The sequence below is a fragment of the Empidonax traillii genome, unplaced genomic scaffold (genome assembly GCF_003031625.1).
Source record: "Empidonax traillii isolate 1590-97213 ecotype Southwest subspecies unplaced genomic scaffold, ASM303162v1 scaffold428:size834259, whole genome shotgun sequence".
In the NCBI taxonomy this organism is placed as follows: Eukaryota; Metazoa; Chordata; class Aves; order Passeriformes; family Tyrannidae; genus Empidonax; species Empidonax traillii.
Genome location: NW_020955621.1, coordinates 675,005 through 688,071, shown reverse-complemented (window position 1 = coordinate 688,071; position 13,067 = coordinate 675,005). Strand labels below are relative to the sequence as shown.

General features: G+C 44.0%; 1 protein-coding gene across 8 annotated transcripts; it reads right to left on the bottom strand.

The window, feature by feature from the left end:
• Positions 1–2,545: 2,545 nt before the first annotated feature.
• CDCA4 (cell division cycle associated 4) lies at positions 2,546–10,535 on the bottom strand. 8 transcript variants are annotated; one of them, XM_027894466.1, is made up of 5 exons: positions 10,378–10,535; positions 9,545–9,716; positions 6,818–6,898; positions 4,702–4,881; positions 2,546–4,539 (listed from the first exon to the last, which is right to left on the bottom strand). In XM_027894466.1, exons 3-5 carry the CDS (start codon positions 6,854–6,856, stop codon positions 3,784–3,786), a joined length of 975 nt encoding a protein of 324 aa, XP_027750267.1. In that variant the 5' UTR covers positions 6,857–6,898; positions 9,545–9,716; positions 10,378–10,535; the 3' UTR covers positions 2,546–3,783. The 8 variants fall into 8 exon arrangements, with proteins under 8 accessions (XP_027750267.1, XP_027750270.1, XP_027750272.1 ...); XM_027894469.1 differs by having other exon boundaries at positions 4,702–4,878; XM_027894471.1 differs by lacking the exon at positions 9,545–9,716 and having other exon boundaries at positions 4,702–4,878; positions 10,374–10,535.
• Positions 10,536–13,067: the final 2,532 nt, after the last annotated feature.

Genomic DNA, 13,067 nt, shown 5'->3' with positions numbered 1-13,067 from the left:
GCCTACTAAAGCAGCCCAGACATATCCAAGACTTCAAAAAAAGTCTAAAGACAGCTTTGAAAACAGGTAATTCCTGGTGAGTCTGAAGGCTCAGCTCACGTGTGAATCCCCACTCTGTTCAAGGCTGGAACTCCTCACTGCTGCACTCCTGGAGCAGTCTGGTCAGGAAAGGTGCTTTCCATCCAAAGAAATTATTCCCCTCTTCATTGACCAAATTTGTCCTTGAGGCAAATATGGCTCTGTTCATAGAGACAGGTGACATCTTTTGCTAGACAGGCTTACAGATACAAAGAAAACAATAAATGCCAAACAAACAGGGAAGCAATAGGCAGACAAGACCTTGTTACTGCAGCCTGGATTCTCACACTTCTTGCACTTGCTACAAGAGCTACAGAACCTGGTATTTTCTGGCAAGGGAGAAGGAGAAATAAAACCACAGGCACAGAGGCAGAAGGGGACAGAAACTCAAGGTTACCTGAGCAGGAAGCAGATTTTATATTAGCTATGTGCTTGAAAGTTTGTTTTGTACAAGTCTGCAGCCAAGTTACATCACGCAAACCAACAGCCTTGTTTCACACGTGGCACTGACTGCCATGCAAACTCCATGACACGTTTCCCTAGGAGCACAAAAATGGCAGCAAAATTTGTCAGAGGCCTTTCCTAATTCAACAGAGGCTAAATTATTTCCCATTTATATGCAGAAATTAAGAAAATCCCCAGCAGCAAGTACCATCTCTTACCACTTGTATTAACAGCTCATTAAGTAATTTAGAATTTACCATCTTACAGGCTTTGTATAATTTCTGATGTTTCTCTGTACTTCAGAGGAACAAATAGAGGGGAAACATTGTATTAACCTTTAAGTGATGCATATTTAACCAATACCTCTTTAAACTAGCAAAGAAATTACAATGGCGGTTAGAAAACAAAGCTCTTTTTTTAAATTCCTTCTTTTCCTCTTTTTCTGCCACTACAGGCAAAACACGAGCAGCTGAATTAGACTGAGACACGTTATTAAAGCAGAGGGGAGACAAGCTGATTTTACACTGACTGGTCTCTGCAAAGTCAGACCAGTTGCAGGCACACATCAGTACGGTGACTGTGCAAACTTCAGCAACGCCAATTCTTATACCTGCCAAGCCAAGATGTCAGGCTTGTAAAAGCACTTATTTGGCGCAGGTTTTAAGAATGTAATAAAACAGGATATATATTTCTGTTTAAATGCGTAACTCCATAAAAGCATACTTACCCAATACCTTTCCCATTAAGCCAAGCAGTCTCTACAAATTGTTTTAATTAGGCACAGCTTTCCCAGTAAAGGAATGAACCCAGCTAGATCCACTGTACGGTAAAAAGGTATAGAGTTATAAACACACACACATGCATCTGACGTATATAACAGTTATGAACAAATGATACTAATTCCTACCTGCAACATGCAGACAGTTTAGACTGTTTAAAGACAGTTTAGAGCAGTTTTGGGGAACTTTCCCAGAGGAACAGAAGATTTTTTTGTTATTCAACCTAACGTTGATGTTCCCTTTATAAAACTGCCTGGCTTTCTGCTTTACCCTCACATAGAGAAAAGCATCAGGAAAAATTACCTGCAGGTTTATAATTTTGAAGGAATTTCTGATACTACAAGAATCACTACCAAATAAAACAGACTGTTATTTCATTGCGAGGTATGACAGTTTGCATCAACATTTGTAGACTCCTGAAGCAAGATAAACTACTGTAACACCTGTCTTGATTGATTAAGACACGTAGCATTGGCTTTTCTTTGGTCCAGCTATATCATAGGGATTGAACTTGCAAGTGCCTATGTGGTATTTCATCCTTTAATATGAAGTTATTAATCAAGCTTTAATTGAGGAAGCAATGCTTAACTACTACAGTCACTACAGATTGCGTTATGCCAAGTTTAATACAAGAAACACTTTCAGATTCACTGAAGACTCACAGCCAGTGTGTGATTTCATGCAGTGGAACTGATATTAACACATCTATTGAGTTTGAAAAATTTAGCTACATGCTCTAATTTTTCCTCAAAGCAGATGATTCTAAAGCACTTGTTTAAACCATAAGCTCAGTGGTCTCTTTTTCTCAAGGTGATACTCAAATGTCCTTAACATCCCCTTGATATTTCTCCCCCTAGCCCCCTTTTCAGGAGTTTGAGGATCTGCCAAGGACAGTGCATATAGGGAAGGTCACTCGTGGGAAGGCAGAGCCTGTCAGACGCATCAAGGTTTTCTCTTCATGTTCAGCAACTTGCTTGGTTCAGAAAACAACTGAGTCACTGGCAGATGTCTGCCCTGGCAGAGCCAATGCCAACACATTCCAGAAACCAGTCCATCTTTTCCCCTTCTCCCTGCTAGCTTGTGGCTTTTCCCCAGTAGCAGCTTGTGATGGCAAACATTTGTTATTTTGTAACAAAACCATAGGCTGTACTCAAATTATCCCTTTCCCCCAAAAAAGCCTCTTAGGAGGAAGCCTAATTATATATACTCTAAACCGAATGTGAAGAAAAGACCACCATCCCATGTTGTATTATCTTTTGTTATTAAAAAAAAAAGCCAAGAGGAAACCCTTGGTAAGAGTGGAGCATATTAATTATGACAAGACATCATGACATACCAGTGAGATTTAAAGGCCGCTAATAACACTTTTTGTAGTAATTAGTGCAAGATAGTTATCCCAGATAAACAAATATTTGATGGTAGACTTCAGTGATAAACAATTCACTTGATGACATTTACATATAAATACACATAAATAAAAACCTATGTAATTTAGGTTTGTAGTTAACAAAAAGTACGGTCTGAAATGAATTAAATGTAATTTTATCTAGCTGGATCAAAGCTCTTCCTATAATGATACTCAAGTATGCGGGGTATGAAAAGCATAAAGGTACAATTCTCAATTTAGTAAAGTACTACTCTATAAAACAGAATAATGAAAACAGCTCTTACATTTTAATGTAAAGTATAAAATTGCATATTTACATTTACATACACTTTACTGAACTACATTGGGTAGCTCATGGTAAAAAAAAATCCCTTTTTGAAAATCTTGCAAAAAATACATCAACTGCAGATATGATCAAAAGTTACTAAGTTAGCAGCTGACATAACATCTGTAGTAAAAATATATTTTAGGAAAATACCTGGAAAAATCTAAACACCGGTAAACACTTTAAAACTATTTTTGAAGTAAAAATTGTAGCAAAACCCAGAAGACGCTAGCGAGGGAAACAGGAACTATTGCATACTGCTCTTTAAGAGCCATGTAGCAACTTAGAACAGAAGCAGCAGATATGGCAGGAGTTTTGTGGGGTAACAAAGTGGAAACCGGAGGAAAATAGGAAACCAGTTATCCAACTTCTCTCTCGGTTTATTACCATTTTTATGGGGGGAAGTATAAGAAGAGAGAGAATTCCTCTCTGAGCTTATCCTCTATCAAAGGCTAACTAAAATTGGTAAAAGGAACCCAATTTCAAGAGCCTTGGACCCCGAACTTAGAAACATTTACCGTACGTACTTACAGTTCCGTGGACAATAAATCACATTATTACACTACAAGTTGCAGGTTAACTTTAAGAGTTAACACTATTTTGCAATATGAAGTGCTTCTTAATATATATATCTATATAATATATAGATATTTGTAAAATACTCGTGCAGATTTGATAGGACAAACTATGGAGTCTTTTCTTCCCATTAATATTAAACTCTCCAGTCTTTTCTTCCCATTAACAGATCTTTACCTCCTACACAAGGAGTTTCAGGATTCAACAAGGATTTCCACAATATGATCAAGCTCATTAAGATCAGATTTACAATTAGAGTTAGAAGCTGTATTTGCTGGAGAAGAAAATGTTTCAAGACCATCACAATGTCCCATTTTTGTGTTGCTCATCATGCCTGTTAACATAGTATCAAGATCATAGTAAGAATTGTCAACTTCTGAGAACAGGTCTTCAACGGAATTAGGACTTTTATTCTCCAGTGTCTCAAATATTTGATCTAAAGACTTCTGAAAGTTTCCTTTATTTTCTTGTGGATTCTCCATTTCCCACACGTTGCTCTGCAGGTTTCTTGGAGCTTGCACTGAAGAGGCTGTTGACATAGTTTCTGAACTATCTTGTCCCTGGTCACCCTCAAAGTCTTTATTGAAAGTACCATAGCCCGGAACATGCTTTCCCTCAGCTTGTTCCCTAGATGAACGACAGAGGATATCTGTTGAAACAAGACGATCCAGGGATGCCTGCCCTGTACTCTGTGTATTTATCATCTGCCAAGTCCCATCCTGAGTCATTTCCTCTTGGATCTGACGTACCGTGTTGGCTATAAGTACCGAACGACAGAGGTTGGGTTCAACCAGCATGTGACACAGCTGAAGTTTAACCAAGGACATATCTAAAAGCGACTGCCTCTGAAGGTTATAGGAAGGAATAGCCTTAATACCAGCCAGAGTTCCTTCAATATCTTCTTCACCATCAAAACACTTTCTTTTTAATCCTCGAACAAACATTGTGTCCTGTTAAACAAACAAACAAACAAAACAATCTTGTACACTCAACATCAACACTCAAGAGGGAGGGGAGAAAAAAAAAAAAAGACTGAAAAACAGAACAGCAAATTTGAATCTTAACTTTAAAAAGCAAATTCTTTAAAGACAGAAACATCAGAATTATCATACCAGGTTATAGAAAGCCAGTGTGGTACAAGAGGGGCCAGGAATATATGAACTGGGTCCCAAAGACGGCATTCGGGAACCAGGGGTGAGCAGGTCCACAAGGCATGGCATTGGAGAGAGGCAGGGGCTGCCAGCTCCTGGCTCCCAGGAAGTTCCACACTTGATGGAAGTCAGGAGCCGCTGCTTCGCACAGAAGCAACCATCTCAATGGCTGTATTTCACCTACTGGAGAGGCAGTGTCTCCTCGCCCCTCCCGAGTTTCTACTGGCATGCTTAACCTCTGATTTTGGAAATAAAAATACAGCCTGGCACACCATCTTTAAAAGATATGACCCCACCAAAACATTAACATGCCTAACAAAGTAACATGAAAAAAAATACTACGGGCAGCATATGTAAAAAGATTAGCTTATTTTGGCTACAGAGAAAGTAGTATCTGGATTTGTTCCATGTAACTTGAGACATTCAGCTGAGGTGCCCAAAGCAGTCCTTCCAGTTCCTTTACTCAGGTGAGTAAGTGAACTGCATAATTCCAATAAGAATTGTGCAAGTCCAGTAACAATAGTAACAGTCATCCTCCATATGGGCTACTGTACTCCTTTCCCAGTTGACTGTAAGACAGCTAAATTCCTGTATCCCTAGTTTAGGTTCACCAGCTAAAAACACACAGGGTGCATGCAGGCTTCTCATTATTCACATCTAAAAATCACTTGCTGAACTTTCCAAGGTGTATCTCTCAAGTACCAGCCTCAGCTCTTCTTCTGAATTGCACTATTTTTGACAACAGTGCCTCCTGCAAATATTGCAGCTGATCCTTGGAATACAAAGTAGCTTTTTTTAAAATGCAGTAGGTATTATTATTATTTTAGTCTTACGTAAATCAGGCTGCAAATGAAAGCTAGTACCTGATCCTTCCATTTATGCTTCTTTGTAACTTCACTTCTAAGTCTTCTGTCCTTAAAATTCCTGTTTGTCCAATATTTGAGGATTTTTTTTTTTAATTTAGTAACCCAAACAAAGCACAGTTTTTCAACTAAAACCTGATAAAACCAAAATACAATTGCAGTGTCTTTCTATATAATTTCCCATTTCCCTTGGCAAGCCCTAAACTCTGCCTTGCTTTTCTGGTTGCTACAGTATATTCCATGTATTTTCTGAAAGCTCTCTCTCAGCTTTTTCAGAGTCACTCAAAATCCACCAAAGGGCAACAACACTGTTCTTTTCAAAATACATTACATGCTTATCTACTGTGAAAACCTGGGGATAGCACAGTAACGAGATAAACACTTGGTCTGACTCTGTACAACACTTCTTACATTGCTGTACATACCCATGAAATAACCTTTTTTGGGATTTGCCAACTCTTAAAAGATTCCTTTCCGCTGAAGGTACAAAGCTCCTTAGAAATCTTAATGTGCAGAGACTACAATATAGAGTACATGAACTTGGTCTTACGGTTATTTTTATTAATTTCTTAAAAATTATGGATTAGCAATATATTAAATACTTTAGAAGCTTCTTTAAAAATTTTATCCTGTAACCTATTTGCATTATTCCCATTAAATACAACCCATGTTTCTGCCTGATAGTGCCTTTTCCAGATTTTTAGACATTCCTGCAAACTTCCTCTCAAAGGATATCCTATTTATGCACAGTAACTCACCCTCCCCTCCATGTGAAACAACCTCTAGAAACATCTTTTGGGACTATTAACAAACCATGTCATCAAACATTAAACACTGTGTAGAGTTTGAAGCTTCTTTTGCTTCAACTTATATTCTTGTGAAGAGTAATTAAAACTTCAATTGAACGTTATCCTGGTTTACACACACCTAACGTTTGGCATTTGCCTTCGAAGGCACACCAACAGAAGAACAGAACACAGCAGAAAACTTGAAAACCTCAATAAATCACTCACACGCTTGAGCAGGTAAAAGCAGAGGAAAAATGTTTATGGATTCTTCAAGGTAAACCTTTCACAGCATTCACTGGGGTTTTTTTATAACACTCGCTTCCAATGAGCATCTTACATCATAAAGCCAGTTCTTTGTCACCTTTTTCTTGCGACTGCACAAAATACTATGTTATGGTTTAATTTAAGAAACAAAAAATGACATACCAGTAACTGTGTTTGATGCAGTCCTTCCTCTTCTCCCATGCTACTGAGCAAGAGTCCATACAGCAAAAGTGAGAGCACCACCTACCAAGTACAGGGAAGCAGGATGTCAGGCAAGGACGGGAGATGAAGAACAAAAATAGTTTTGCTTCGATATCTCTATCCTCATATCATTCCTATAAACTTAAATAGTACTACTGAACCCAATTCACAGCTAGAGCACAAAGGTTTTGTTCCAAACGTTTTGGCCAACAATACACCCAAAATCTGCAGCAGAAGAAAACTGCCAGTTTCATTCCAAGTCCTAGATTGCTACCCTGACCTTTGGACCAGCCTCTCCCTTATCCTTACACCTTTGCCGTTTAAAGAACAAACAAAATCTTCCACGCTGATCTGAAAAATTTAAGTGAGCACAAAAGCTACTGAAAGCAAGTCTTCGTTACTTTTGTTACAAAAAGATACAATTTTCATCTTGCTGTATAAAGCCGTGCTTATCTCTGTAGCACCTAGAGAAAAAGAGCAGGCAGGCACAAACACAAAACTGAAACACAGCTGAACTAGAGAAAATTTTCCTTTACCAGCACAGAAACTTTACGACTAAGATGATTTACTTTGCAAGATGTCAATAATGCAAGTAATGACAGCAATGAAATAACTATAAAGGCTGAGTTTTAAAAACACATTTAAGGCAAAATAAGATTTTATATATCAAATACAACTTCCAATCATATGCAACAATTCTTTTCATTACTGAATCCGAAAAGAATGCTGTTTCAACAGGCTACAAAAACTTTTATGATAAACTATGAAAACAATTCAGATACTTTTCTAGACATGTCTGTACAATACAAGACAGTTCCGTGTCTGCAACTGAAATGCATACTTAGAAAAGAAACAAGTAAAGAGGATGCACATGGACATCCCCTCTTGTTTTCTACTGTGTGTAGTAACAAACAATTTTTCAAGAGTGTTTGCTCTCTTGGGAGGGAAGAAGGGGGTCAACAAAGGACTTGGGGGTGGGGGTGCAGAAAACCTTTTTTTTCCTCAAGAAGCTGCACAGTCATTAAAATACCACAATGGAAAAAAACCCCACCTTTAACATTCTCAAGCCAAAATCCTTTGACTTGACCCAAAATATTCAAACTAAATGCTGTTATGTCATGGAAACTGTATTTCAACCAACTCATAGTCTCATTCTCTTTTATGGACTGAGCTCACAGCAACATTTAAAATAGTGTCTCAAGGCATCTGAACTACAACTTCAGTCAGATATCACAGTATCAAGACAATAAACTATTTCTTATTTCTGGCAAACACTTTATGAAACTATAAAATGTCAGAAGCTTTTGCTCCCCAGGTATACTTTCAAAACATTCTATAAATGAAAAATTACCTCTTTGAGAGCCTGTATATGGTAACTATTAGAATCCCAAAATGTCTACTTCCCTGTAGGGTAGGTGACATAGCCATAAACTTCATTTAAAAAAAAACCAACCCAATAAAAAATACTCCACAATAACTACAGGTAAAGACGGTGCAGTCACGAGAAAAAAAAAAGTGAAATATTTTCTGGTGCTCTTTGGTTTATCTGACAATTTTAGGGGAAGAGGCTTCGGCCGTTTGCCTCCCAAAATAGCGGACCAATACCGGAGAGGACCGTTGAAGGAGCTCTTGGTAAAAGGGCCATTATCACATCTACCAACTAAATGACAGGGGATGCTGGCAGACCAGTCCAGTCTGTAACCTATTTACATACTAAAGAAGAAAAGTTTTCCCATGCAATATAATAATGTGCATGTGATTCCAGGTTCTTCCCTAGAGCAACTGCCAAACCACGTGGACCTCTGTTAGTATAAACTTATGAGAATATGCCCATCACAGTAATAATTTCTTTAGGTTCTATTAACTGGCATACACGTGTGCATCAGAACCCAAGTTCTCTGTAAAAGCACATTAACTTCGAAGCTATTATCAGATGCAATTAAAACCTTGCACATAAATGACCTCCCGCAGACTTCTCTGCACTGTCTCCAACAAGCACTCATCTCAAGAGAATGCTGAATTTAAAACTTAATTAATTAAAATCTCAGTACCTTTTCCTACTGATTTATGTATTAAGGTACTCAAAAAGGCACTATCCATTGTGTAAAGCCCTTTGGTACACAGGAGCAAGACTGCTGCTGCTTCAGAGTCAAGGTGTTCAAAATCCCCCAGTAATTTCAAGCAGCACCTGTCTCTGCCCAAAGAGGCAACATCTGGACTAGTTACATCATCTCCTTTCTTCCACTGCTATCCCCGTGTCATGAGCCCAAACCTGGTGTGTTAAACTAAACTTATGTTTGTAACAGCTACAAAAAAACCACCCAACTGTCAAGGAGACAACAGCCAGCTGCAGCACAATACACCAGGAAAAAGGAGTTTTGGTGTTTGATTTGTTTTTAATAGTAGCACAGGGAGCACAGTATCATGTAATTCATTACAAGTTTTGGGTTTAGGATCGAAAAATTCCCAGTCTGCTTTACAAATAAGGTGCTTGAAATCTGATCCAACTCTTACTGGAGCTTCAACTTAAGGCATTCCAGATTCACACTCAATTCAGACTCATATGGTGATATGCTGCCAAAGATAGAGCTAAGTATTGAAGGGAAAAAGCTGCTTCCCATTAATTGGGTTAATAGAGAAGACAGGGAATTTTAGCAGTGCTCATTTTTAGGAGAAAGCAGACAAGACCTACCCTAGGCTGGAGGTTCAGTGAAGCACAGTCTGCCTTCTGTACAGCTTTAAGTACAGTGGTGATGGTTAGCAAAGGAAGACAAGAAGGGGCTGTATCTCCCCTCTATCACTCTAACCCTCTCCACTCCAACACTGGCTTTTCTAAGAACCGTGGGAAGAAACAAAAGCTCTATGTAAGAGCTCTATGTGTAATGGTGAAAAAAAGACGGAAAGAGAACTACTACTCCTCTTTAGACACGCACGTGGGCGCATATGGTGGTGTCGAATTATAAGGTGGGATGCAGACACAGCAGAGGGCTGGCAGGGCCAGAAACATCCCTATTCGGACCGGGACAAAGGACCCTATAAAGCCCTGGGGTCTGGTCCACCCCCGGGGCATAGGGGGCTGGCAGGCACCTCTGCGAGGCACGAGGGATTCGGGAAGGGGCTCCAACTCCCGGGGAAGGGCAGGCTGGGCAGCAGCTCGTGGAAACGCAGACGGGGCCGGGGAGCGCCGAGCGGGGGGAGCTCGGCAGAGCCGGGCGGAGAGGCGGGACCGGGGCGGGGAGCGAGGGGGAGCTGCCCGGCGGTGGGAGGGCAGCGGGGCGCCCGGCGGTGGAGGCGGGGGCGACGCGGGACCGCGGCTGGGGATAGGACCCAGCGGAGGAAGAGAGGAGAACGGGGGAGCGGGGTCCTTGTCCCGCCCGCCCCGGCCCCCTCAGCGCGCCCGGCGGTTACTCATCGCCCAGCGCTCCCGCCGCCATTTTGAATCGGCTCCAACCCCTCCGCGAGCTCCGCCGGCACCGGCTCTCCACGGGCCCGACCCAGCCCAGCCCGCCGTACTCACTCACCGCCTCGCCGCTGCTGTCGCCGCCACCCGCGCAGAAACCCCCGCTCCGCTCACGCCTCACCGCCCGCTCCGCGCCTCAGGGACGGGCGGAGCCACCCAACCCCGCCTCCCCCCGCCCGCCATCTTATTGTCAAACCCCACAAAGGGATCCCCGGCCTCGGGGGCGGGCCTTCCCCTGAGGACACGCCCACCAGGGCGCGGCGATCGTTGCTATTGGCTGCCACCAAGCCGCGCAGCCGCCGTTCAGCGCTGAGATTGGCCACGGAGCCCGCCTGTCCCGCCCCCGAGCTCCGCCCCCGGAGGCTGTGGGGTTGCCATGGCGGCCGGGCCCTGCCCCTCGGCCCTGAGAGGCTGAGGGAGGCGGGGGCGGGGGCGAGGCGGGGCCGTCCCGATTTCAAACGGCGGCCAGGGCCCCGCGGCGTGTCTGGGCTGCCGGCCACGGGCTCCGGCGGGAACAGGTTCAGACCTGGCCGCGCTGCAGCCCGCAGGGAGCCGCGGCCGGAGGGCGTTGGCTGTCCCGGCCCGGGCGGTCCCCGCCGTCAGGCGCCGCTTCCCTCAGGGCCGGGGAGCCCCCGGCGCTGCGTCCCGTGGGGGTGTCGGGGCGCCCCAGGACTCCATGAGCAAGGCCTGTGGCATTTCCTGTTCGGGCCCGGCCGCTCGGCCCTGGGTCTCGCAGTCGCAGCCGGGAACCCGCGTCCTCGGGGAGGGGGTGACGCCTCGCACCGGGGGGGAGCCGCTGTCCCAACACCAGCCCAGGTGGACAGGAAGGCCAGTGGCATCCTGGATTGAATCAAAAAGAGTGTGGCTGGCAGGACAAGGGCAGTGCTCATCCCCCTGTCCACTTCTGGCCCCAGGAAGTCCGGGAAGGACCCTGAGGCGCTGGAGCAGGCCCAGAGAAGGGCAATGGAGCTGGTGAAGGGTCTGGAGCACAAGTCTTATGAGGAGCAGCTGAGGGTGTTTAGCCTGGAGAGAAGGAGACTCTGGGGTGACCATATCACTCTACAACCCCCTGACAGGAGGGTGTAGCTGGGTGGGGGTCGGTCTCTTCTCCCATGTAACCAGTGAGAGGACATAGCCTTAAACTGTGCTAGGGGTGGTTTAAGCTGGACATTAGGAATAATTTCTTCACAGCAAGGGTGATTAGACACTGGAAGAGTGTCTAACTCCACCACAGGGAGGTGGTGGAGTCATGTCCCTGAAGGTTTTCAAGGAAAGACTGGACATGGCACTTGGTGCCAGCTCTGTTTGACATGGTGGTGTTCGGTCATAGGTTGGTCTCGATGATCTATGAGGTCTTTTGCAACCTTATCAACTCTGCGATTCTGTCCCCGGAGCTGCCGCTGCCCCGCTGAGCACCCCCCGCTCCCTCCCCGAGCCCTGCGCGCCGCTGTGACCCCAGCCCAGTGCAGCTGCACATCTGCAACCACTTAGGCCGCCCCAGCGTCTCCCGGTCGCTCTCCCGGCAGAGCAGCTACGTGCCGGCTGCTCCAGAGCTGCCAGAGGGAAGGAGGGGGAGGCTGGCCCGGGCTGCGGCTGCCACAGAGCCGGCAGCTGCCGCCTCCCGCCCCCGGGGCGCGGCGGGGAGGGGAAGGAAATGGAGAAAGGGTGGGATAGACAGCGGGAGCGGGGGCATCAGCGAGGCTTTGGAGCTGAGGCCTCGTAGGAAAGGCTGTGAAGCGGCAGGGCTGTAGCTTAGTACCATAAAGCAGGAGGAAATAGCATTTCCATGGCAAAGCAAGATCTGCCTTCGGGACTAGACAGGTTTCAAAGCGCAGTATTTCGCTTTGTTTATTTACAGTTCCTGGCACTTATGGCATTCTGGTGCAAAAACAGGATCAAAACTATGCAAGAACGACACCACAAAGAAATTCTCGTGCTCTGCCCAGCTCGTCATTGAATGTCCTGACTTGGAAAGGATCCACAAGGATTTTGGAAGTGACGGCTCCTGGCCTTGCACAGGACAGCCCCAAGAATCACATCATGTGTCTGAGACTATTGTCCAGATGCTTCTTTTTGGTGCTGTTGATTTTTAACGTTGGTGGTGTGGTTTGGGGTTTTATATATATATATATATATTTTGGTTATTTTTAGCCCTGTCCTTTAATGAGGATTTCACTTGGGGGAAAAAAGGGTGTAACATCAAAGCATGAAGCATGGCTTTGGATCTGATGAATCGATTAAGATTCACAACTACAACCAGTCTTAGCATTAAGCTTTCACTTGACTCAGGTATTTCTTTAAAAGTCTCTAAGTGACAAACATTTAGGCGTTTTCTACCATGGTGCCCAGACTTGCAGCAAGGAAGTGAAGTTTCCATATGCAGTATATATACTCTGAATACATATTTGTCAATTTATAGTAACAAGACCACACCACATCCTTCATTATTATGGATCACATTGTTGGCCGTGATTTCCTTCAGAATGTCATAATGTTCATCTAAGAAGCTCTTTGTAAGTATTCCCTCCTTGCAGCAGTGCATGCCGTTGTTTAACAGAGTGCATTCACTACCTGGATGTATTTCCACACCAGCACCCTTGACACCACACATATCTGAGTTTTTCATCAGTAGCTCCGCTGATGTTTACACTGTTATGCCTGTGGTTTCACATTGTAACACACAGCTCTCCAGTGTGGCTTTCCCATGCTGGAAATTGAAAATCCCCTCCGTGACATCATGTTACCTTAACT